The 26,030-nt window shown below is 38.3% G+C and overlaps 1 protein-coding gene across 9 annotated transcripts in view; it reads left to right on the top strand.

The window, feature by feature from the left end:
* Positions 1–26,030, top strand: part of KHDRBS2 (KH RNA binding domain containing, signal transduction associated 2) — a 631,271-nt gene that overhangs the window by 168,977 nt on the left and 436,264 nt on the right. For all 9 annotated transcript variants that reach the window (XM_081523653.1, XM_081523657.1, XM_081523656.1 and 6 more), the window contains exon 3: positions 4,028–4,144. In XM_081523653.1, coding sequence (XP_081379779.1) covers positions 4,028–4,144 — 117 coding nt within the window. The remainder of the gene's footprint in view (positions 1–4,027; positions 4,145–26,030) is intronic.

Below are 26,030 nucleotides of genomic sequence, written 5' to 3'. Positions count from 1 at the left end.
GCCCAACAATCTTATCATCTGTTGCCCCTTCCTCCTCCTGCGCTCAATCAGGGGCTTTTTCAATGAGTCAGCTCTTCACATAAGGTGCCCAAATTATTGGAGCTTCAACTTCAGCATCAGTCCTTCCAATTAATACTCAGGGTTGACTTCTTTAGGATTGACTGGTCTGACCTCCTTGTTGTCTAAGGGACTCTCAAGAGTCTTCTCTAGCACCATATTTGAAAAAAAATCAATTCTTCAGTGCTCAGCCTTCTTTATACTCCAACTCCCACATCCATACATGACTACTGGAAAAATTATAGCTTAGATTATATAGACTTTATTAGGTAAAGTGATGTCTCAGCTTTTAAATATGCTGTATAGGTTTGTCATAGTTTTTCTTTCAAGAAACAACCATCTTTTAATTTCATGGCTACACTCATCCTCTGAAGTGATTTGGAGTCCAAGAAAACAAAGTCTGCCACTGTTTCCATTGTTCCCCCATCTATTTGCCATAAAGTGATGGAACTGGATGCCATGATCTTAGTGTTTTAAACCAGATTTTTCACTCTCCTCTTTCACTTTCATCCAGAGTCTCTTCAATTCCTCTTCACTTTCTGCCATAAGGGTGGTGTCATCTGCATATCTGAGGTTATTGATATTTCTCCTGGCAATCTTGATTCCAGCTTGAGCTTCATCCATCCTGGCATTTCACATGATATATTCTGCATAGAAGTTAAATAAGCAAGGTGACAATGTACAGCCTTGATGTACTCCTTTCCCAATTTGGAACCAGTCCATTGTTCCCTGTCCAGTTCTAACTATTGCTTCTTTACCTGCATACATGTTTCTTAGGAGGCAGGCAAGGTGATCTGGTATTCCCATCTCTTTAAGAATTTTCCACAGTTTGTTGTGATCCACACAGTCAAAGTCTTTAGAGTAGTCAATGAAACAGAGGTAGATTTTTTTTTCCTGGAATTCCTTGCTTTTTCTATGATCCAGTGGATATTGGCAATTTGATCTCTACTTCTTCTGCCTTTTCTAAATCCATCTTGTACGTCTGGAAGTTCTCAATTCACCTACAGTTGGTGCCTCATTTATTCGTGGTTAGTTGCTTAGTTGTGTCTGACTCTTTGAGACCTCTAGGATTGTAGTCTACCAGGCTCCTCTACCCATGGGATTTTCCAGGTGAGAATACTGGAGCAGATTACCATTTCCTTTTCCAGGGGATCTTCCCGACCCAGGGATCAGACTGGGTCTCCTGCATTGCAAGTGGATTCTTTGCCAGCTGAGCTATCAGGGAAACTCAGTTTGAGTATTACCTTGTTAGCATGTAAAATGAACACAATTTTGCAGTAGATGGAACATTCTTTGGTATTGACTTTCTTTGGAATTGGAATGAAAGCATGTTTTCCAGTCCTGTGGCCACTGCTGTGTTTTCCAAATTGGCCAGCATCTTGAGTGCAATACTTAAACAGCATCATCTTTTAGGATTTGAAATAGCTCAGCTGGAATTCTATAACCTCCACTAGCTTCGTTCATAGTAATGCTTCCTAAGGTTGGCTTGACTTCACACTCCAGGATGTCTTGTTCTAGAGGAGTGATCACACTATCATGGCTGTCTGAGTCATTAAGACTTTTTTGGTACAGTTCTTTTGTGTATTCTTCCCACCACTTCTTAATCTTTTCTGCTTATGTTAGGTTCTTACCATTTCTGAAATATTTCCTTGGTATCTCTAATTTTCTTGAAGGGATCTCTAGTCTTTCCCATTCTATTATTTTCCTCTCTTTGTGTTTTTTTTTTCAGTTAAGAAGACTTTCTATCTCTCCTTGCTATTCTTTGGAACTCTGCATTCAGATGGGTAAATTTTTCCTCTTCTCCTTTGTCCCTCACTTCTCTTCCTTTCTTAGCTTGCTGCTGCTAAGTCGCTTCAGTCATGTCCGACTTTGTGCGACCCCATAGACGGCAGCCTACCAGACTCCCCCGTCCCTGGGATTCTCCAGGCAGGAACACTGGAGTGGGTTGCCATTTCCTTCTCCAATATATGAAAGTGAAAAGTGAAAGGGAAGTCGCTGAGTCGTGTCCGACTCCCAGTGACTCCATGGACTGCAGCCTACCCGGCTCCTCCCTCCATGGGGTTTTCCAGGCAAGAGTATCTGAGTTAGCTGACCCTTTTACGGGCTTACCTGGTGGCTCAGTTGTAAAGCAGCCACCTGCAATGCAGGAGTCGGGGGTTTGATCCCTGGGTCAGGAAGATCCCCTGGACGAGGAAATGGCAACCCACTCCAGTATTCTTGCCTGAAGACTCCCATGGACAGAGGAGCCCGGCAAGCTACTGTCCATGGGATCGCAGAGTCGGACATGACTGAGCAACCACACACACACACACACACACACACACACACACTTCTGTCTTTATGATTTAGAACCATAGCTTAGGCCTATGGTAAACCTTAAAATAGGAGTTGCCTTAATGTGTGTTGTGAAAGTTGCTCAGTCATGTCCAACTCTTTGTGACTCCATAGACTGTAGCCCCCCAGGCTCCCTGTCCATGGGGATTTTCCAGGCAGGAATACTGAAGTGGGTTGCCATGCGCTCCTCCAGGGGATCTTCCTAGCCCAGGGATTCCTTGATGGTTCAGACAGTAAAGAGTCTGCCTGCAATGTGGGAGACCCAGTTTGATCCCTAAGCTGGGGAGATCCCTTGGAGAAGGAAATGGCAACCTACTCCAGTATTCTTGCCTGGAAAAATCCCATGGATGCAGGAGCTTTGTGGGCTACAGTCCATAGAGTCACAAGGAGTCAGGCACGACAGAGCAACTTCACTTTGCTTTATTGTGTGTTAGAATGTAAAAGTATTTTTTGTGCTTTTTTTTGGCATATGAATATCCAGTTGTTCCAGTACCATTTGTTAAAACGATTTTACTTTTCAAATGTTACTGCTCTGGCACTTTTGTTGAGAATCAGTTGATCTAAATGTGGTCTTTTTGAATTTATTCTGTTGCATTTATCTTACATGCCTGTAGATATCCACACTCCAGTGTAGCACTGAAAAGGTGTGGTGAGAACAGGCATCTTGACTTTATCCTGTATTTATGGGGAAAGTATTTAGTCTTTCACCATTAAGTGTGGTTTATTTCTTACTCTGGGTATTTAAAAATATATAATAACTCTGATATAGAAGACAGTTACTTAATTTTATTTATTTCTGATTCACATGCCCAATGTACTCTTTAGTGCATTCTAATCCTTTTTTTTTTTTTACTTAATGAGTAATTACCTCAGTCATTTCATGTAGTGATATTCATTTAGTAGCTGGCAACAAAAGCTGATAATTGCCTTTATTTCAATTGTTTGTAACCAGATTTCATAATTAATAAACCAGTTATATATGCCCCTAGCCCTAGAATTTTTCATGTAAGCAAACTGTTTTGTATATATGCTCTTTCTAGCATTTTAAACCCTTTTGTATGCATTCACATCTCTTATTTGCTGATCTTTAGAAAACTCTTTAACACAAAGAAGGTAAGATTGAAGAACAGTTGAATCTCTTTATTATCAATCATGAAATTTAAAATGGACTCTTACAGGCATAGACAATGCTTGCCAAACATGAATGTTAAATTTTAATTTAAAATAATTTTTTTTTTTGCAATTTTGAATGTGCACAGACACGTTAAAATTTTTCTTTATTTCAATAATCTGATTGGAGAGAAAAACCCTTTAGAAAATTTATAAACCATAGTACTTCCCCCTAATTTTTTTTTAAATAATTTATGTGATTATATGAGTAAATTCTATTTTCAAAAGATTACTGACTTTAGCATTTCTTTAGAAAGAAGCATCTCTTAAAAGTATATCTGAGCTTATAGGCCTGGGGTGGTTTCCTGTGCGTGTGTGTGTGTCTGTGTGTGTGTTTGGGTATGTGAGAGGTATAACTCTGTTCTCCATGGTAAAGTTTGTAAAACCATAACCCATCAGTTTTGCTTGGTTTAAATCATTACTTTTCTCTACTTAATGTAGATGTTCTAATGATTTTGTTTCCTAGTTCAATTTTGTGGGCAAATTGCTCGGTCCTAGAGGAAACTCCTTGAAGAGGCTACAGGAAGAAACAGGTGCTAAAATGTCTATCCTGGGCAAAGGATCAATGAGAGATAAAGCAAAGGTATGAACTTTGAATTTTTACTAAAGATGCACACGGAATCAGTTGTAACAGGGTGGCCACAGTCACAAGCACATCTGAGCTGTCCTCCAATCAGTTCCCATATTCTTTACCCTTTTAGGACTACTCTGCACTTTCTGATATCTTCTCTATCTTCATAAAAATAAGCTACTGGTCTTTTTCTCCCAAAATTTTGTATTTTATTCTTTTTCTAGTCCTTTGTGTAGGTGGCTATCAAATCTGTTCATTTTGTGTGTGTGTGTGTGTGTCCTCTGTAGGATGTTTCTGTATGTGTGTACTCATTTTCTTTAATTTCCTGACTGGATCCTTTTTCTTTCTTCAGTTGCATCTTCTGATCCCATCCCATTTATCATTCCCTCATTTTACCTTTCCACTCCACTTCACTCTGATCCTCTTACCTGAAGCAATTTCAAATACGTTCCTGAAAATCTAAGAGAGTTTTGGATAAGGAAATGGCAACCCACTCCAGTGTTCTTGCCTGGAGAATCCCATGAATAGAGGAGCCTGGCAGGCTACTGTCCATGGGATTGCAAAGAGTTGGACACAACTAAGCTACTAGCACACACACATGCACGCATGAGAGTTTCACTTATTTTTTGTAATGTGTCAGTGATATTAAATGACACAACTGATCCTCAAAGACAAATAAGCTAATAAATGTATCAACTTGGATACTTGAAATGATTTACATTGCATTTGAACTACATCATTTCCTCATTTTATAAATGGGAAATATCCTCTGGTTTTGAATTCTTTGTTTTGTTGAAATAACTATTTATAGAGATTTATTCACAAAGTATCTCTTAAAATTAATTGAGAAAGGGTGACTGTGTTATGGTAGTATCGTTTGACTTGGCCATACTTTTTCTTATTTGATATGTTACCAGGGAAAATAAAATAATCAAACATTTTAATTCTGACTATAAAAATTGCTTAGAGATAGTTTAGGAGTTGCTCAACTATTAGTATGAAATATTAAAGGGAGAAATTTATAGTGAGAAATGTTACTGAATTTGTGAATGTATCATGCATGTTTGATCTTTATTGTAACAAGGCTGTGTATGGTGTTTGACCAAGACATGTTATATGGGTACTTAAAAAAAAATTAATAATCAGTTCTGTAATTTGCAAAAGGATGCTACTTGCTAGTATTCGATTTTGAGTAAATTTTAGTTACTTTCTACTGCATATAATTTCATAAGGATGACTTTTTGACCAAATGTCCTGCTTCTAGTTAATCAGAGTATATTTAGAAGAAACAATAAAAATATTTAAGAGATAGTTTTTGTCTATGCTGTAAGCATATTTAGATTTTCTATGTATATGAGGATAAATTGACACATAATTATCTATATCTGTTCTTTCATATATTCTTTAATTATTTGTTATATGTTTTCCAGATATCTCGAAGTCATATAATAGAAAGTTCATTTTGTATGTTTTTATACTCTCACGTAGTCTTTAAGATTTAGATCAGGCAGAGATTTCCTAACCCCTGTGATAGGCTTACTTAACCATAAAACATATTTTACTGAAATTTTCTGTTTCACTCATTACACTGTTAACTTTCATGGGCCAGAGAAATGCCTTAGTTAGCTTTGCATATCCAGAGTCACCATGTAGTCTCTTCATACTTTTTAAAACAAATAAGTGTATTTTTCATTTCCACAAATTTGACATCTTTCTTGTTCATATAGTTTTATATAGGATTCTATTTTTCCTGTGAACATGGTTAGCTACCAACATAATTATAGAAAAATCTAGCAAGAAAAAAAGTTGATTCTATTAATTTTCTGTTAGGTTTAGTTTACTAATATTGTGCTGTGTGCTTAGTCACTCAGTCATTTCTCACTCTTGAGACCCCATAGTCTGTAGCCCACCAGGCTTCTCTGTCCATGGGGATTTTTCAGGCAAGAATACTGGAGTGGGTTGCCATTTCCTTCTGCAATACTACCTGTTACTTAAAATCCTGTTTTTATATTGATTACATTTTGGATGATCCATCATGTTTTCATGAGTATTTTCATTGTTCCTTTTTAAAAATGAAAGAAAATGAAAACGTTTAGTAGCAACAACATCAATAATAATATATAGCAGTATAAAATATGCTTGTTAGACTCTAGATAAGACCTTAACTACCAAAGACAACACAGCTGACATAAAACTACAGACATAGATGTGAAAAAAAAAAACTTACCTTAATGAACACTTGATTAAAATAAAAACAAATGTTTGGTAAATTTTTTATTGCTATGTTGCTAATTTTGCCTCTCTGCCACATGACCTGAACTGAAAGGAATATTTTATGTAATTTTATTTTTCTAGCAAATGATTAAAACTTATCTGATTTTGCAGCTCTAGTTCACAGTAATGAATGTGAGGGGGGAAAAGGAAAAAAAAATCTCCCTGGAGTTTGCATTCCAATGGGAGAGACTGACAATAAATAAGTGAATATATATATTTTCCACTTTCAGACATTGATAACTGTTATGGATTAAAACAAAACAGAGGAAGGGAAAATATGTTAATGCTGGTAGTAGTAGTTTGGTACGATGATCAAGTGTAACACTGGACAAGGAGAAGGGACCAACACAAGGAAAATCAGACAAGAGAGAATGCAAGTGATGGCTCTGAAGGAGAATTCATGTCTTTATCAGTAACTATCCTGGCAGCCATTGCCCTATCTTTGTTTATAACCATACTTATTCCCATTTGGACCTTCCCAGGTGGCACTAGTGGTAAAGAACTTGCCTGTCAGTGTAGGAGATGTAAGAGATGCAGGTTGGATCTCTGAGTTGGGGAGTCAACATTAGGCCTAACATAGAGACTATAGCCCTTGCATAGAGACTGCAAGACTCCAGAACTGGGTCACCTGAGGCTGAATTACAGGGAGCGAGCACAGCCGCATCCATCAGCAGAAAATTGGATTAAAGATTTATTGAGCATGGCCCTGCCCACCAGAGTAAGACCTAGTTTTCCCCACAGCCAATCCCTCCCATGAGGAATTTTGCACAAGCCTCTTATCATCATCCATCTGAGGACAGGACAAATGGAAACCACAATCACAGAAAACTAACCAAAATGATCACATGGATTATAGCCTTTGTAACTCAATGAAACTACAAGCCATGTAGGGCCATCCAAGACATACAGGTTGTGGTGAAGAGTTCTGGTAAAATGTGGTCCACTGGAGAAGGGAATGAAACACCATTTCAGCTTTCTTGCCTTGAGAACTCCATGACCAGTAATGAAAAGGAAAAAGAAATGAGTGTGAAAGATAAACCCCATCAAGGTCAGTAGGTGTGCAATATATTAATGGAGAAGAGCGGAAAAATAGCTCCAGAAGGAATGAAGAGGCTAGGCCACAGCAGAAACAATGCCCAGTTGTGGATGTGTCTGGTGGTGAAAGTAAATTACAATGCCATAAAGGACAGTATTGCATAGGAACCGAGATGTTAGGTCCATGACTCAAGGTAAATTAGAAATGATCAAACAGGAGATGGCAAGAGTGAACACGGACATTTTAGGAATCAGTGAACTAAGAAGGACGAGAATGGGCAAATTTAATTCAGATGACCACTTTATCTACTACTGTGGGCAAAAATCCCTTGGAAGAAATGGAGTAGCCCTCATAGTCAACAAAAGAGTATGAAATGCAATACTAGGGAGCAGTCTCAAAAATGAGGGATTGATCTCAGTTCCTTTCCAATGCAAACCATTCAACATCACAGTAATCCAAGTCTACGCCCTATGAAATGAAAATATCTGCTGCCATAATAAACAAGAAATGCCACAGTGATCAGCGATTTCTGGCCTACAAATTTGAATGAGGTCTCCCCAAACTGTGATCCAGTGGATGCTGCCACCACCCATGTTGATTGCTGAGAAGTTGGGAGACTACAAGAAGCCAAGTGAACCAAGAAACTGGATTTGGCCACAGGTAACTGAGGTGCATATGAAAGGAATGAATTCAGTGAGACCAGAGGCTTCCATCTTCAGAAACACAGAATGCTAAATTCCCTTGACATCAATCTTTGATGTTCAGACTCCCTGTTCCCTTTGTTGCAAACTTGTATATAGCCTGACTTCCGCTTCTGCCTCCTTGGGACAGTTTTCTCAGAGCTACTGAGACGGTGTCTTCCGGGCTTGGAGTCCTAAACATCCCCACCAAAAAAATAACTCTCTACTTTCAGGTTGTGACTATATTTTTTAGTTGACAACCTCAACCATAATGCTGGAGAAGATGAAGTTGAAAAGTTCTATGACTATCTACAAGACCTTCTATGACTATAAACAATGTCCTTAGATGTCCTTTTCATCATAGAAGACTGGAATGCAAAAGTAGGAAGTCAACAGATACCTGGAGGAACAGGCAAGTAAGCCTTAGACTAAAAAATGAAGCAGGGCAAAGGCTAACAGAGTTTTACCAAGAGAACACACTGGTCATAGCAAACACCCTCTTTCAACAACACAAGAGATGACTCTACACATGGACATCACCAGGTGGTCAATACCAAAATCAGAATGATTATATTCTTTGCAGCTGAAGATGGAGAAGCTCTCTACAGTCAGCAAAAGCAAGACCAGGAGCTGACTGTAGCTCAGATAATTAGCTCCTTATTGCCAAATTCAGACATAAACTAGAGAAAGTTAGGAAAAGACTAGACCATTCAGGTATGACCTAAATCAAATCCATGATAATTATACAGTGGAAGTAACAAACAGATTCAAGGGATTAGATCTGATAGAATGCCTGAAGAACTATGGATGGAGGTTTGCAACATTGTACAGGAGGCAGTGATCAAAACCATCCCCAAGATAAAGAAATGCAAAAAGGCAAAATGTTTGCCTGAGGAGACTTACAACTAACTGAGAAAAGAAGAGAAGTGAAAGGCAATGGAGAAAAGGAAAGATATGCCTATATGAATGGACAGTTCCAAAGAATAGCAAGGAGAGATGATTGCAAGAGATCACTTCCTCAGTGATCAATACAAATTAATAGAGGAAAACGATAGAATGGGAAAGTCTAGAGATCTCTGCAAGAAAAGTAGAGATACCAAAAGAACATTTCATGCAAAGATGGGCACAATAAAGGACAGAAACAGTATGGATCTAACAGAAGCAGACAATATTAAGAAGAGGTGGCAAGAATACACAGAAGGACTATACGAAAAAGGGTATAATGATCCAGATAACCATGATGGTGTGATCACTCACCTAGAGCCCCAAATCATGCAGTGTGAAGTCGAATGGACCTTAGAAAGCATCACTATGAACAAAACTAGCGGAGGTGATGGAATTACAGCTGAGCTATTTTAAATCCTAAAAGATGAGCTGTGAAAGTGCTGGACTTACTATACCAGCAAATTTGGAAAGTTCCACCATGGCCACAGGACTGAAAAATGTCAATTTTCCTTCCAAACACAAAGAAAGGCAATGCCAAAGAATGTTCAAACTATCAGACAATTGCATTCATCTCACATGCTAGCAAAGTAATGCTCAAAATTCTCCAAGTGAGATTTCAACAGTACGTGAACCAAGAACTTCTAGATATTCAAGCTGGATATAGAAAAGGCAGAGAAAGCAGAGATCACATTGTCAACAACTGTTGGATTATACCAAAAGCAAGAGAATTCCAGAAAAACATCTACTTCTGCTTCATTGACTACACAAAAGCCTTTGACTGTATGGATCACAACAAACTGTGGAAAAGTCTTAAAGTGATGGGAATACCAGACCACCTTATCTGCCTCCTGAGAAACCTGTATACAGGTCAAGAAGCAAGTTAGAACCCATCATGGAACAATGGACTGGTACCAAATCAGGAAAGGAGTACGTCAAGGCTGCTTATTGTCACCCTGCTTATTTACCTTGTATGCAGCGTATATCACGTGAAACACTGGGCTGGACGAAACACAAGCTGAGATCAAGATGGCTGGGAGAAATAGCAATAACCTCAGATATGCAAATAACAACTCCCTTATGGCAGAACATGAAGAGGAACTAAAGAGCCTCTTGATAAAAGTGAATGAGGAAAGTGAAAAGGCTGGCTTAAAACTCAACATTCAGAAAACAAAGTTCATTGCATCTGGCCCCATCACTGCATGGCAAATAAATGGGGAAACAATGGAAACACTGACAGAATTTATTTTCTTGGCCTCCAATATCACTGCAGATTGGGATGACAGCCATGAAATTAAAAGACACTTGCTTCTTGGAAGAAAATCTATGGCAAACCTAGGCAGTATATTAAGAAGCAGAGACATCACTTTGCTAACAAATTTCCATCTAGTCAAAGCTATGGTTTTTCCATTAATCATGTATGGATGTGAGAGTTGGACCATAAATAAGGCTGAGTGCTGAACAACTGATGGTTTTGAACCGGGTGTTGGAGAAGAGTCTTGAGAATACCCTGGACTGCAAGGAGTTCAAATAAGTCAATCCTAAAGGAAATCAGTCTTGAATATTCATTGGAAGGACTGAATCTGAAGTTGTTGAAGCTCCAATACTTTGGCCACCTGATGTGAAGAGCCAGTTCATTAGAAAAGACCCTGATGCTGGGAAAGACTGAAGGCAGGAGAACAAGAGGATGACAGAGGCTGAGATAGTTGGATGGCATCACCAACTCAATGAGCACGAACTCGAGCAAGCTCCAGGAGATGATGAAGAACAGGGAAGCCTGACGTCCATGGGAGCTGCTTTCCATGCGTTCGCATGACTGTGTGACTGAACAACAATAACAAATGGTTTCTTGGATGGGAAGTAAATTGCGCTGTACTGAAAATACTGCTCCAGACCAAAACTGAGACAGTTTTCTTCCTTAGTCCCTCTGTTTGACCAAGTAGAATAGTTAAAGATTTGTCTTAGACAAGAAAAGGTCATCAGCATTTTTGTGCTGAGAACATAAACCAAATTTGTTGCTTTCTCATCAGTTCTTACGTTTCTTACACATGGTAAAATTTAGATGTGGGAGCAAGTTATACATATGGATGCATCATTATGATTATCTACAATATCTGTACTCATTGATATTATTTCTTCCCCCTCCCCAATTTCCTATATTAGAGAAGAATTTCTAAGCAGAATCCTAGGGTCATTTAATGTAGTGATGTGCATTTGTGTATTATATTTTATGTTATTTAGTGCTACATAGGTATTATATCGGAGAAGGCAATGACACCCCACTCCAGTACTCTTGCCTGGAAAATCCCATGGACGGAGGAGCCTGGTAGGCTGCCGTCCATGGGGTCGCTAAGACTCCGACACGACTGAAGCGACTTACAGCAGCAGCAGCAGCAGCAGGTATTATATATTTAGTAGTCTATCTCACTGTATGGTGAAAAATGGGTAAACTAGGTTGTTTGTTTATATGTATAAATATATTCTGGTAGGTACATAGGTAGAGGTAGCTCAGTGGTAAACAATCTGCCTCTCAATGCAGGAGATGCAGGCTATGTGGGTTTGATCCCTGGGTCAAGGAGATCCCTTGGAGGAGGAAATGGTAACCCATTTCAGTATTTTTGCCTAGAAAATCCCATGGACAGTGTGTGCGTGTTCAGGCACTTTGGTCACTCTTTTTGACCCTGTTGACTGTAGCCCACCAGGCTCCTCTGCCCATGGGATTTTCCAGGTAAGAATACTCAAATGGGTTGCCTGTGCCTTCCTCCAGGGGATCTTCCTGACCCAGCGATTGAACCCAAGTCTCCTGTGACTCCAGCATTGCAGATGGATTCTTTACCCATGAAGCACTGGGGAAGCCTGAGCAACTGAGCGTACACATATAAATATATCTTAAATATCAAATTTTACTTTACTTTTTCACATCTCTCATTGGTGCTGGGGAACTGTTGTTCCTTATGGTTAAGCAGGCATTTCTGCCAATGGGGAAGGTCTGGTTGATGCCTAATGCAGATAGAGTGCAAGGAGAGAGGAGACCAAGGGGCAGAGAGTATTTTCTATATTTAAATTTCTATCTTGCCATAGAATATACATTTTATTTCACAATATTTTGCTATGAACACATTTGATTGAACCATTTACTTTTTGCAACCAAGACCATGTATGTACAGTTTCAGGGATACATTCACAAGACATTCTCTCACCAGAACTGAAACTCATTATAGGAGCAAGCTTAGTAGATGTCAATAAATGAAACACTTTCATGTAGTTTTTTCTTAATATCTAAACAGGACAAATAACCAAGAATCCTTCTAAATGTACTTATTTTTAAAAATGTTATCCACAAAGATATGTATTGTTTTGTAAGTAGTTTGTTCAAATGGAGCATTTGTTTTAACTTTGAAAATACTATTTTTTTTTTCTTTTTGAGATCAGAGTTTTGAGATAGACTGTCAACTGGTATGCCCATGTTCTTCTGTCTGGTTTATACCAGAGGAACCATCCCAAACCTATAAGAACATAATTGCAAACATCTACAATGCTAGCATTGCTATTGTGCTAAAAAAAAAAAAGCAAACAAACTTGGCCCTTGATTAAGAGAATTTGGAATGTCTCAAAAAGCTTTAATGATTACATTTCTAAGCTTATAATGCCCTCTCTTTGCTGTGTCCTCTTTCTAAATAGTAGGCTCATTGTATTGCTTTTTCTCTTCCTTTTTAATGTTTTACGCATTTTGAAAAATATTTTATGTCCATCATTTAGCACATTTTCATGTTTTCCCCAGTCTTTTAAAATTTTCTCACTTTCATTTGTCTGCCTTTAAAAAAAGCCAAAGTAATTTAAAACCAGAATAATTTCTCCCATGTTTGAATCCTGAGTGACTCTCATTTCTATTTTCTTGAATATAACTAGAATGTGTGAGAGATGTTTCCTTCTTCAGCACCACCACTGTTATCACATTTATTTAAATAAAACTACTTAAATCAACAGTTGACTCTCCAATTTAGGAGTACAAATGAGAAATAATAAGATAGTAGCCATTGGACTTTCAGGATGGTGGGGAGTAAGATGGGAAGATCATCTTTTTCCCCACAAATACATCAAAAATAAATCTGCATGTGGAACAACTACAGAACACCTTCTGAATGCTGGCAGAACAGACTTCCCCAGAAGCCAGTGTCCTCAAAATGAGGTTCAGTTCAGTTCAGTCGCTCAGTTGTGTCTGACTCTTTGTGACCCCATGAATTGCAGCACGCCAGGCCTCCCTGTCCATCACCAACTCCCGGAGTTTACCCAAACCCATGTCCATTGAGTCGGTGATGCCAACCAATCATCTCATCCCCTGTCGTCCCCTTCTCCTCCTGCCTTCAATCTTTCCCAGCATCAGGGTCTTTTCAAATGAGTCAGCTCTTTGCATCAGGTGGCCAAAGTATTGGAGTTTCAGCTTCAGAATGAGGTAGGGCAACAGATAAAGGTAAAAAAAAAAAGAGACAAAGGATTTCAGGATGGGTACTTGCACCTTGGTGAAGGAGTCCTAAAGGAGGAAGAGTTTCCACACACTCAAAAATCCTCATGGGTGGGGATGGGGGAATTTTGGAACCTCAGAGGGGAATGCAACAAGAGGTACTCAGGAGACAGAACTGAGTTAATTCACCACAGAGATCATTGCCAAACAGCACTTCCCAGCTGAGAAGTGGCTTGCATGACCACTGCAGTGAGTGGGGCCTGGATACTGAGACTCAGGCTTGAGGGGTTGGGCCCCAGGCAGAAGATCAGGGGTGTGTGCCATGAAAGAGACTCTGAGGGAGCTAGTATGACACAACTGAGGGGGTCAAGGGAAAAGTCTGGGCCTCCCAGAGAGGCAAGGGATCTTGCTGCTGGGACCCTCTAACTCCCTGCATTCACAGAACACAGGAACTTGCCTTTGTGAATGGCATAGGTGGGATGAGCAATGTCTCTGAACTGCCCAACCCCAGAAGTAGATACATCTGGCCAAAGCCACTGTCAAAGCTAGCACAAGTGCCAGAGGCAGAACAAGACTCAGCTGCAGTTTACAATCCCAGATTGGGGAACTGCCAAAGCCAGGGTGAGTGCTAGAGACAGGGGACAAAGCACATTTGCTACAGTCACAATCCCAGAGGAGAGTGCATTACCCATCTCAGACTACAGTGGCTTCGCACAGGCCTTGGGCACAATAGGTAGTCCCCAAACACCATGATGGAAAGTGCCATACCTTCCCCTCTCACCAGCCTGACTGAGCAAATGAGCCCGCTTTCATCTCCTTTGCTCTGCACAGGGAATAGACACAAGGGTAGCCAAAAGCAGAGGTGGGGCCAAAACCAAAGCAGAGCACCAGGGGCTATGTGAGCAAAGTGAAAGGAATGTCGCTTTGCAGCAACAGGTGCAGCAGATTAAATATCAACAAGTAGCCTGAGACTGTGGACCTTGGGGCAGTTATGGAGTTTGGGAGCAAGTTCAAGCTGGAGTAAGCCCAGATCTGAGTCTGAACAGACTTTACAGCACTGACAGCAGGCCCAGAGATCTTCCTAGAAATATTAGAGGACCTCTTGAGTAAGCAGATTGACTGGTGATCACTATGTGGAGAGGACAACCGAGGAATCAGGATGTCAATCTTCTATCATTCTCTCCTATATATTTTTTTCTTTCTTTGCTTGTTTTTGTATTGTTTTAATATTGTTCTTTTTTACTATTATTCTTTTAATTTTTACATACTTTTTAACTTACCTTTTCCTTTAAAAAAATCTTATCTTTAGATAAATTAATTTTGCTTTTTCCTATTTTTTATAGTACTCATTAACTATATTGCATTTTCCATGTTTTTGGTTCTGTATTTTTCCTAGTCTAGTTTTTAGTATTCATTTTTAATTTAGGTTTTGTTTATTAGTGTGAGTGCTCCCTTCTTTTCTGATTCTGGTGTTTATTCTTGTTCTTTTTTTTTTTTTTCTACTTTTTCTCTCTTCTATTTGTATGTTAGTTTCTTTCAATGTAATTGGCTGTTGAGTGTTGCTTTCACCATTGGTCTTTCTAGGGGTTTTCTCTTCGGTGCTTCATAGCCTATGAAGTCTTGGTGCTATAGTAAGGGGTCAGGCCTGAACCTCAGAGGTGAGAGACATGAGTCCAGAACTTTGGACCATCATAGAACTTCCAACACCATGGAATATTAATCTGGAAGAGCCTTCCCAAAGGCCTCCATCATAACATCAAGACCAGGTCCCACCCAAAGGGGAGCAAGCACCACTGCCACAGGTCTTATACCAAACCTTCAGCACTACAGGAACGAAACCCTGAAAATTAGCAGACAGGCTACCTGAAGCCATATCAAGCCCATAGACACCCCAAAACACACTACTGGGCTTGGCACTGCCCTTCAGAGAGATAAGATCCAGCTATACCCTCCAGAACACAGGTGCAAGTCCCCCCAATCAGGAAAACTTCACAAAACCATTCAGTGGGGGGGGGGAGCAGATTCCACAAATAAGAGGAACTATGATCTTCTAAACACAGTAAATTAAACAAAATGAAAAGACAGAGAAACATACAGCAGATAAAGGACCATGGTAAAAACCCACAAGACCAAAAAAATAAAGAGGAAATAGGAAGTCTACCTGAAAAAGAATTCATAGCAATGATAGTAAAGATGATCGAAAATCTTGGAAATAAAATGGAGACAGAGATAAGTAGAATAGAGGCATGGATCAAGAAAATACAAGAAATATATAACAAGGACTTATAAGAAATAAATGAACAACACAATAACTGAGATTGAAAATACACAAGAGGGAACCAAGAGCATAATAACTGAGGCAGAAGAATGAATAACTGACCTAGAAGATAGAATGGTGGAAATAACCAGAAGGGAGTGGCAAGATATATTAATCCTTAAAGTGATGAAAGGATAAGATACTCTAGTGACATCCTCAATAACTCAGCAGTGAAGAATCTGCCTGCAAGCAGAAGACAGAGCAGGTTTCAATGCAAAAAACTAGGGGTTCAAATTCCCAAATCAGGGAGATCACCTGGAGAAGGAAATAGCAATCCACTTCAGTATTCTTGCCTGGAAAATCTCGTGAACAGAGGAGTCCATGGAGTTGCAAAAAGTCAGACATGACTTAGTGACTAAACAACAACAAGGTTACTCTATCCAGCAAGGATCTCATCAGATTTGAAGGGTAAATCAAAAGCTGGGCTGGACGAAGCACAAGCAGGAATCATGATTGCCGGGAGTAATATCAATAACCTCAGATATGCAGATGACACCATCTTTATAGCAGAAAGTGAAGAACTAAAGAGCCTCTTGATGAAAGTGAAAGAGGAGAGTGAAAAAGTTGGCTGAAAGCTCAACATTCAGAAAACTAAGATCATGGCATCCAGTCCCATCACTTCATGGGGAATAGATGGGGAAACAGTGGAAATAGTGGCTGACTTTATTTTTGGGGGCTCCAAAATCACTGCATATTGTGATTTCAGCATTGAAATTAAAAGACGCTTACTCCTTGGAAGAAAAGTTATGACCAACCTAGATAGCATATTAAAAAGCAGTGACATTACTTTGTCAACAAAGGTCAGTCTAGTCAAGGCTATGGTTTTTCCAGTGGTCATGTATGGATGTGAGATTTGGACTATAAAGAAATCTGAGCGCAGAAGAATTGATGCTTTTGAACTGTGGTGTTGGAGAAGACTCTTGAGAGTCCCCTGGACTGCAAGGAGATCCAACCAGTGCATCCTAAAGGAGATCAGTCCTGGGTGTTCATTGGAAGGACTGATGTTGAAGCTGAAACTCCAACATTTTGGCCACATAATGCAAAGAGCTGACTCATTTGAAAAGACCCTGATGTTGAGAAATATTGAAGGTAGGAGGAGAAGGGGATGACAGAGGATAAGGTGGTTAGATGACATCACCAGCTCAATGGACATGAGTTTGGGTAAACTCCAGGAGTTGGTGATGGACAGGGAGGCCTGGCATGATGCAGTTCATGGTGTCGCAACGAGTCGGACAGGACTGAGCAACTGAACTGAACTGAACTAAAAGAATTCAGCACCGCCAAACCCGCTTTACAATAAATGCTAAAAGATCTTCTCTAGACAGGAAACATAAGAGAAAGAAAAGGCCTACAAAAACGGACCTCCCAAAATAAGGTAAATGATAATAGGACCATGCTGCTGCTGCTGCTAAGTTGCTTCAGTCGTGTCCTACTCTGTGCGACACATAGACAGCAGCCCACCAGGCTCCCTTAATTATCTTAATGTAAATGGGGTAAATGCTCCAATGAAAAGACACACAGATTGGGTGAATGGATATAAAAATAAGAACCCTGAATACACAGTCTACAAGAGACCCTCTTCAGATCTAGGGACACAGACAGACTGAAAGTGAGGGACTGGAAAAAGTTATTACGTGCAAATAGAAATCAAAACAAAGAAAGAGTAGTAATACTCATATCAGATTAAATAGACTTTAAAATAAAGACTTCTACAAGAAACAAAGAAGGACATTACATAATGATCAAGAGATCAATCCAAGAAAGAGATAAAACAGTTATAAATATCTATGCACCCAAAATAGGAGAACTTTGATACATAAGGCAAATGCTAACAACTATTAAAGGGGAAATTGACAATAACACAATAATAGTGGGAGATTTTAACAGCCTACTCTGATTAATGGACCGATCATCCAGACAGAAAATTAGTAAGGAAGTGCAAGCTTTAAGTGATATATTAGACAAATCAGAAACAGAAAAAAATGAATATATTAATATATATATGTATATATATATATATACATATATATATATGGAATTTAGGAGAATGGTATTGGTGAACCTATTTGCAGGGAAGGAGTAGAAACTCAGATATAGAAAATGAACTTGTGAACAAAGTGGAAGAAGGAGAGAATGGGACAAATGGAGAAAATGGCATTGACATTATACACTGCTACATGTAAAATAGACAGCTTCTGAGAAGTTGCTATATAACATAGGGACCCCAGCCTGGTGCTCTGTGACCTGGAGGGGTGGGATGGGGAGTGGGGAAGGATGCTCAAGAGGGAAGTGATATATGTATAATAATGGCTGATTTGCCTTGCTGTATGAGCAAAACAAGCTGTAAAGTAATTTTCACCCAATGAAAAATAATTTAAAAAAAAGTCAGACGATAGCCATCAGCTGAACAGATGTAGCCCATGTTGTGCTTAGTTACTAATTTCAGGATTCTAATTCTATAATGTTGAGATTAAAATTTTATCCACAGTTTATTTAATAATAATGGCAATAGGAATAGTCATCCAAAAAAAAGTATGTGGGAACTTTTATTAGGATTGTCTTAATGGAAATTAACAAAATGAGTAAGGCAAAACTCTGTTGTTGTTGTTTTTAACTAACTCTATGGCTTTAACATAATAATCTGTGCAATAATAATTAAACTTTATCAACCATTAATAATGTGATGATGACTGTGGGGCCATGTTATTTCCATCCAGCTGGTCAGAAGTGTACTGGGACTTCCGTGTCATAGGTATATATGCACTGGTCAGTCAGTTCATACAGTCTTCAAGTTGGCATTGAAGATAAAGATGTTAGTTTAACTCATTCATTTTTATCACCAAGATATAGCATTACCTAAGAGAAAATAATTTGCCTGAGATTGCTACAAAATTAGAAGAAAATATTTAATTCAGTTCAGTTCAGTTGCTCAGTTGTGTCCGACTTTTTGCGACCCCATGAATCGCAGCACGCCAGGCCTCCCTGTCCATCACCAACTCCCTGAGTCCACCCGAACTCATGTCCATGGAGTTGGTGATGCCATCCAGCCATCTCAGCCTCTGTCGTCTCCTTCTCCTCCTGCCCCCAGTCCTTCCCAGAATCAGGGTATTTTCCAATGAGTCAACTCTTCACATGAGGTGGCCAAAGTATTGGAGTTTCAGCTTTAACATCAGTCCTTCCAATGAACACCCAGGACTGATTCCCTTTAGGATCGACAGGTTGGATCTCTTTGCAGTCCAAGGGACTCTCAAGAGTCTTCTCCAACACCACAGTTCAAAAGCATCAATTCTTCGGCACTCAGCTTTCTTCACAGTCTAACTCTCACATCCATATATGACCACTGGAAAAACCATAGCCTTGACTAGACGGACTTTGTTGGCAAAGTAATGTCTCTGCTTTTTAATATGCTATCTAGGTGGGTCATAACTTTCCTTCCAATGAGTAAGCATCTTTTAATTTCATGGCTGCAATCCCCATCTACAGTGATTTTGGAGCCAACAAAAATAAAATCAGCCACTGTTTCCACTGTTTCCGCATCTATTCCGCATGAAGTGATGGGACCAGATGCCATGATCTTAGTTTTCTTAATGTTGAGCTTTAAGCCAACTTTTTCACTCTCCTCTTTCACTTTCATCAAGAGGCTTTTTAGTTCCTCTTCACTTTCTGCCATAAGGGTGGTGTCATCTGCATATCTGAGGCTATTGATATTTCTTCTGGCAATCTTGATTCCAGCTTGTGCTTCTTCCAGAACAACGTTTCTCATGATGTACTCTGCATATAAGTTAAATAAGCAGGATGACAATATAGAGCCTTGATGTACTCCTTTTCCTATTTGGAACCAGTCTGTTGTTCCATGTCCAGTTCTAACTGTTGCTTCCTGACCTGCATACAGGTTTCTCAAGAGGCAGATCAGGTGGTCTGGTATTCCTATCTCTCAGAATTTTCCTCAGTTTATTGTGATCCACACAGTCGAAGGCTTTGGCATAGTCAATAAAGCAGAAATAGATGTTTTTCTGGAATTCTCTTGCTTTTTCGATGATCCAGCAGATGTTGGCAATTTGATCTCTGGTTCCTCTGCCTTTTCTAAAACCAGCTTGAACACCTGGCAGTTCATGATTCACATATTGCTGAAGCCTGGCTTGGAGAATTTTGAGCATTACTTTACTAGCATGTGAGATGAATGCAATTGTGCCATGTAAAAAAGAAAATGTAAACATGAAACCAATTTCATTACTTTAGCTTACTGCAATTAGCATATTAGTGTCAAGGAACCATATCATTGGAAAAATAGATTTTATTACATTTTCTTAAACGATTATATCCAAAATATATAGAACATGCATCCAAATTGCTTTAAATACTATAAAATTTCCTGTAGGATATAAAAGATTGACTTGGCCATGGTTCTTTCTCAGAGTCTGGCCTCTGTAAAACTAAGTAGCTGCAATATAGTTTATTTATGAAAATATCAGGATGCCTCCTTTGTCCTCTTTATCACTTATTTTGTGCATCCTGGTGGAAAGGTTCTGGAAAGAACACACTTACAGGCTAGTGTTGGCGGGTTCCATTTGGTAATAACAGGTACAGAGAAGTGAGGTCACCACTAGGCAACTCTAACCCCATCCCAGGGGGGAGATGAGAGGCTTTCTGGGCTCCTTGGGAAATTCCAAACCTGGCCACCAGAGTTTCCTTTTTAGGAAGAAGTTCTCATTTCTTAATTTCTGTGGAATTTTATAGGGTAGCAAATTAATGAGACTGTATTTAACTGCACACGTTATGCAGAATTTCTTTCACATTGCTGTGAATTATCATTAAAATAATAAGCCAAAAAATATCATTTTAGTGCAGACATTTTCTGTAACTTTTGGTTTTATTAAAACCACAAGAGCTAGGCCATTACACATTTTTGTCTTACTTCTATGAGGATATGACTTACATACATGGAAACTTACCTCTCAAAGCACACGAACATATATGTAGTCATGCTCTATTATCACAGTCAAGATAAAAACTATTTTTGTCACATCAAAAATTTCCTTTCATCTCCACTGTACCCCTGGTCTCTGGTAACCACTGATCTACTTTCTGTTACTATCAACTAACCTTTTTCTAGAGTTTCATGAATTGATTTATACAGTATATAGACTTGCTCCTGCATCTTTCACTGAAAATAATGTTTTTGTTTTTTTTGAGGACTGTTAATGTTGTTGATTGAATCAAGAGTTTGTTCTTTTATCACTGAAGAGTGTTCCACGGTATGCCATTTCAAAATTTGTTTATCCTTTCTTTTTTCATGGTAATTTAGATTAGCTATAGTTTGAAGGCTGTTATGAAGATCCATATGTAAATCTTTCTATGAATACATAATTTCACAATAGAGGATTTGGAAACTATTCATCAAAAGTTAAAACACAAGACATTCATATAATTTTTCCATTAATGTAGTATATTTATCACAGGATTATACCTTTTTTTAGAAGTTTAGAAAGAAGTTTTCTTAATACATCAGTTGTGTATTTACTCTCTGATTTTTTGGTGTGGTTTACTTGCCATTAGTTACATCTATTATTTCTATGTAAGAAGTTTTTATTAGCTATTTATTTTTTTATTCTGGAAATAATCATTTTAAAATTAAGGTTTTAACTACAATATTGTAAGGTAATTAGCCTCCAATTAAAGTAAATAAATTAATTAAATTAAAAAAATAAAATTAAATTAAGGTTTTAGAGAATATTTTTACATCAATGACCTCATTTAAGATACCAAAGTTCAGAAGCAAAATGGAGATTCTGATTTGTTAGATAAATGCAGCCATCTGCATCAATTTAAATAGTTCTACCAAACTGATCCATGACGTGTATAATACTTCCACATAATTAGCAGTGGCATTTTCAAAACTTGATCACTGAGAAGATTTAAATTTCTCTGAAGAATTGCACATTCTAGGGTTGGTAATTTAGAAAATTATATTGATCTAAGGGAATACTCACTGAAGAATTACATCAGGCTTTGAAAACATGCTGCAAGATCCTTATTTTATTGCTGGTGCAGCAGAGTGGTGAGACTAAAATGTTGCTGTCCTTCTGCCCATCTGCTGTTGGAGCAGATTTCCCATTTCTTAGCTCTGACAAGTTAGTGGTGGATCTCTTGTGGCTGTTCAAAAAAAAAAAAGCCTGATTCTCTTTTCTCCTTCACTGTAAAATTAAACTATAGTCATTAAGTCCAATGTTTATGTTTATTTTTTTCCTTGAAACTCTAAGGCATCTTTTCTCTAATGGAAAGTAGATGACTTATTTCAGAATATAATGTCTGTATTTCTCTCTCATTCAGAGAATGTTCTTACTAAAAGTACTTTCACTTAAAATAAATAAAATGCAAAATCCATGTATAACATTAATAGAATTTTATCTATGTCATTATAATTATTAATTTAACATCTTATATGTTTGCTTTAGTAGGGAAAATCCTGGAGGTTGATTTATTATGAAAATTCACAAGTCTGTTAATATGCCATACTCCTGTTTTATTTTTGCTGCATAGAGTTTTGATTTTCTTTCTCTCTTGTGCTGTGTTAATGACATAGATTAACCACTCAACTCTTTTATGTGATGAAGACAGACATATTTAGATAGTTATTTTGGGGAGTGTTTGTCTTCCATGACATACTGCATGGGAATTACAAGCTAATCTCTAAATCTAGTTATGTTTCCCTATAAATGTTACTTATTCATGCATTTGGAGGACATTATAGTAGGTGACAGGATAATTTATTTGATTAGAAAATGTTTGCTATGTTTTGTGAAACAGTTTCATAGGAGCATGTGAGATGAATTGGACAGATCTTAAAAGTTATTTGAAGGTTTGTTTAGGTTTGTTTAACCTCATCCATGTTAAAATATAAAATCAAAAAACCTCTCTTCCTCAAATGTCAAGTATTATATGCCAGTTGATCATATTAATGTTGGAAAATAAACATTATTGCTGTCCCTAATATATCCATGGCCAATGGCAGCAGAGAGACTGGGGTGCTCTCCACTCCTTCCATGGAACCCCTTCCTGGTGACTCCAGTAGAGCCTGTGCTTCAGCCCCTGGGTAGCACATTGACTAACAGCCAATGGCCAGTGAGGGTTTATACACTTAATGAGGACCAACAGTGAGATAACCAGGATGCCAGGCATGTCATCCAGCTACATGAGGTGGATGAAGAGCATGTCTCTGCTAATCAGGGCAGGACAAAATGTGCTCCAGTGGAGAAGGGAGTGGCAAACCACTTCAATATTCTTGCCTTGAGAACTGCATGAACTGTATGAAAAGGCAAAAAGACATGACACTGAAATATGAACACCTCCCCCCCTCTCTGGTCAGTTGGTGTCCAATATGATACAGGAAAATGTGGTCTTCTTACCAGACCGGGACCAGGTGGACCAGAGTTGACGCAAAGAAAGAGAGCTAGAAAGAAGGATGCTGGGGACCCAGGTCTCTAGTGGAGCAAGGGTGTTTTATTAGCAGAAATGCAGGCTTATATATCTTTGGTGAAATGATTACACAGGATGAAGTGCTGTTAATTGCAACAAAAATGGATGGTCTAATACATACAAGGCTGCTGATGCTGAAAGAAAACACAGAATGGAGTTACTGAAAGGAATTCAAGTAGATACCCTTTCTCATGATCTCAGTCCTGAGAACTGCATGCCGTTCTACTCGTTCCAGAATAGAAACTGATAAGGAACAGAGAATCCTTAAGAAATGGCACACAAAGGAAGAAAAGTGCAACATATTGGACTCCTTATAGTTAAGCGTCCCCTGACAGGGGAAGAATAGAGAAAGAGTTCCAGAAAGAATGAAGAGGTTAAACCAAAGAGAAAAGGACACCCAGGTGTGGATACGTCTGGTGGTGAAAGCCTGATGCTATAAAGAGCAATATTGCATAGGAACCTAGAATGTTAGGTCCATGAATCAAGGTAAATTGGAAATTGTCAAACAGGAAATGACAAGAGTGAACATCAACATTTTAAGAATCAGTGAACTAAAATGGACGGGAATGCATGAATTTGATACAGATGATCATTATATCTACTACTCTGGGCAAGAATCCCTTAGAAGCGTTCATAGCAATACAGGTTCATAGCAATACAGGCGTACCTCAAGAAACAATAAAAAAAAATCAAATGAATAACCTAACTCTACACCTAAAGCAACTAGAGAAGGAAGAAATGAAGGACGCTAGGGTTAGTAGAAGGAAAGAAATCTTTAAAATTAGGGCAGAAATAAATGCAAAAGAAACAAAAAAGACCATAGCAAAAATCAACAAAACTAAAAGCTGGTTTTTCGAGAAGATAAACAAAATTGACAAACCATTAGCCAGGCTCATCAAGAAACAAAGGGAGAAGAATCAAATCAACAAAATTAGAAATGAAAATGGAGAGATCACAACAGACTACACAGAAATACAAAGGATCATAAGAGACTACTACCAACAGCTATATGCCAATAAAATGGACAACTTGGAAGAAATGGACAAATTCTTAGGAAAGGATAACTTTCCAAAACTGAACCGGAAGAAATAGAATATCTTAACAGACACATCACAAGCACGAAAATCGAAACTGTAATCAGAAATCTTCCAGCAAACAAAACCCCAGGACCAGACGGCTTCACAGTGGAATTCTACAAAAAATTTAGAGAAGAGCTAACACCTATCTTACTCAAACTCTTTCAGAAAATTGCAGAAGAAGGTAAACCTCCAGACTCATTCTATGAGGCCACCATCACCCTAATTCCAAAACCAGACAAAGATGCCACAAAAAAAGAAAACTACAGGCCAATGTCACTGATGAACATAGATGCAAAAATCCTTAATAAAATTCTAGCAAACAGAATCCAACAACATATTCAAAAGATCATACATCATGACCAAGTGGGCTTTATCCCAGGGATGCAAGGTTTCTTTAATATACGCAAATCAATCAATGTAATACATCACATTAACAAATTGAAAGATAAAAAACATAGGATTATCTCAATAGATGCAGAAAAAGCCTTTGACGAAATTCAACATCCATTTATGATAAAAACCCTCCAGAAAGCAGGAATAGAAGGAACATACCTCAACATAATAAAATCTGTATATGACAAACCCACAGCAAACATTATCCTCAATGGTGAAAAACTGAAAGCATCTCCCCTAATGTCAGGAACAAGGCAAGGGTGCCCACTCTCACCACTACTATTCAACATAGTTTTGGAAGTTTTGGCCACAGCAATCAGAGCGGAAAAAGAAATAAAAGGAATCCAGATAAGAAAAGAAGAAGTAAAACTCTCACTGTTTGTGGATGACATGATCCTCTACACAGAAAACCCTAACGATTCTACCAGAAAATTACTAGAGCTAATCAATGAATATAGTAAAGTTGCAGGATATAAAATTAACGCACAGAAATCCCTTGCATACCTATGCACTAACAATGAGAAAACAGAAAGAGACATTAAGGAAACAATACCATTCACCATTGCAACGAAAAGAATAAAAAACTTAGGAATATATCTACCTAAAGAAACAAAAGACTTATATATAGAAAACTATAAAACACTGATGAAAGAAATCAAAGAGGACACAAATAGATGGAGAAATATACCGTGTTCATGGATTGGAAGAATTAATATAATGAAAATGAGTATACAACCCAAAGAAATCTATAGATTCAATGCAATCCCTATCAAGCTACCAATGGTATTTTTCACAGAACTAGAAAAAATAATTTCAAAATTTGTATGGAAATATAAAAAAAACCTCGAATAGCCAAAGCAATCTTGAGAAAGAAGAATGGAACTGGAGGAATCAAGCTGCCTGACTTCAGGCTCTACTACAAAGCCACAGTCATCAAGACAGTATGGTACTGGCACAAGGACAGAAATATAGATCAGTGGGACAAAATAGAAAGCCCAGAGATAAATCCATGCACCTATGGACACCTTGTCTTCGACAAAGGAGGCAAGAATATACAATGGAGAAAAGACAATCTCTTTAACAAGTGGTGCTGGGAAAACTGGTCAACCACTTGTAAAAGAATGAAACTAGAACACTTTCTAACATCATACACAAAAATAAACTCAAAATGGATTAAAGACCTAAATGTTAAGACCAGAAATTATAAAACTCCTAGAGGAAAACATAGGCAAAACACTC

The sequence above is a fragment of the Giraffa tippelskirchi genome, chromosome 8 (genome assembly GCF_054371585.1).
Source record: "Giraffa tippelskirchi isolate mGirTip1 chromosome 8, T2T-mGirTip1v1.2.pri, whole genome shotgun sequence".
Taxonomy (NCBI): Eukaryota; Metazoa; Chordata; class Mammalia; order Artiodactyla; family Giraffidae; genus Giraffa; species Giraffa tippelskirchi.
The sequence above is the reverse complement of the archived record's forward strand: the minus strand, read 5'-3'. Positions and strand labels throughout refer to the sequence as shown.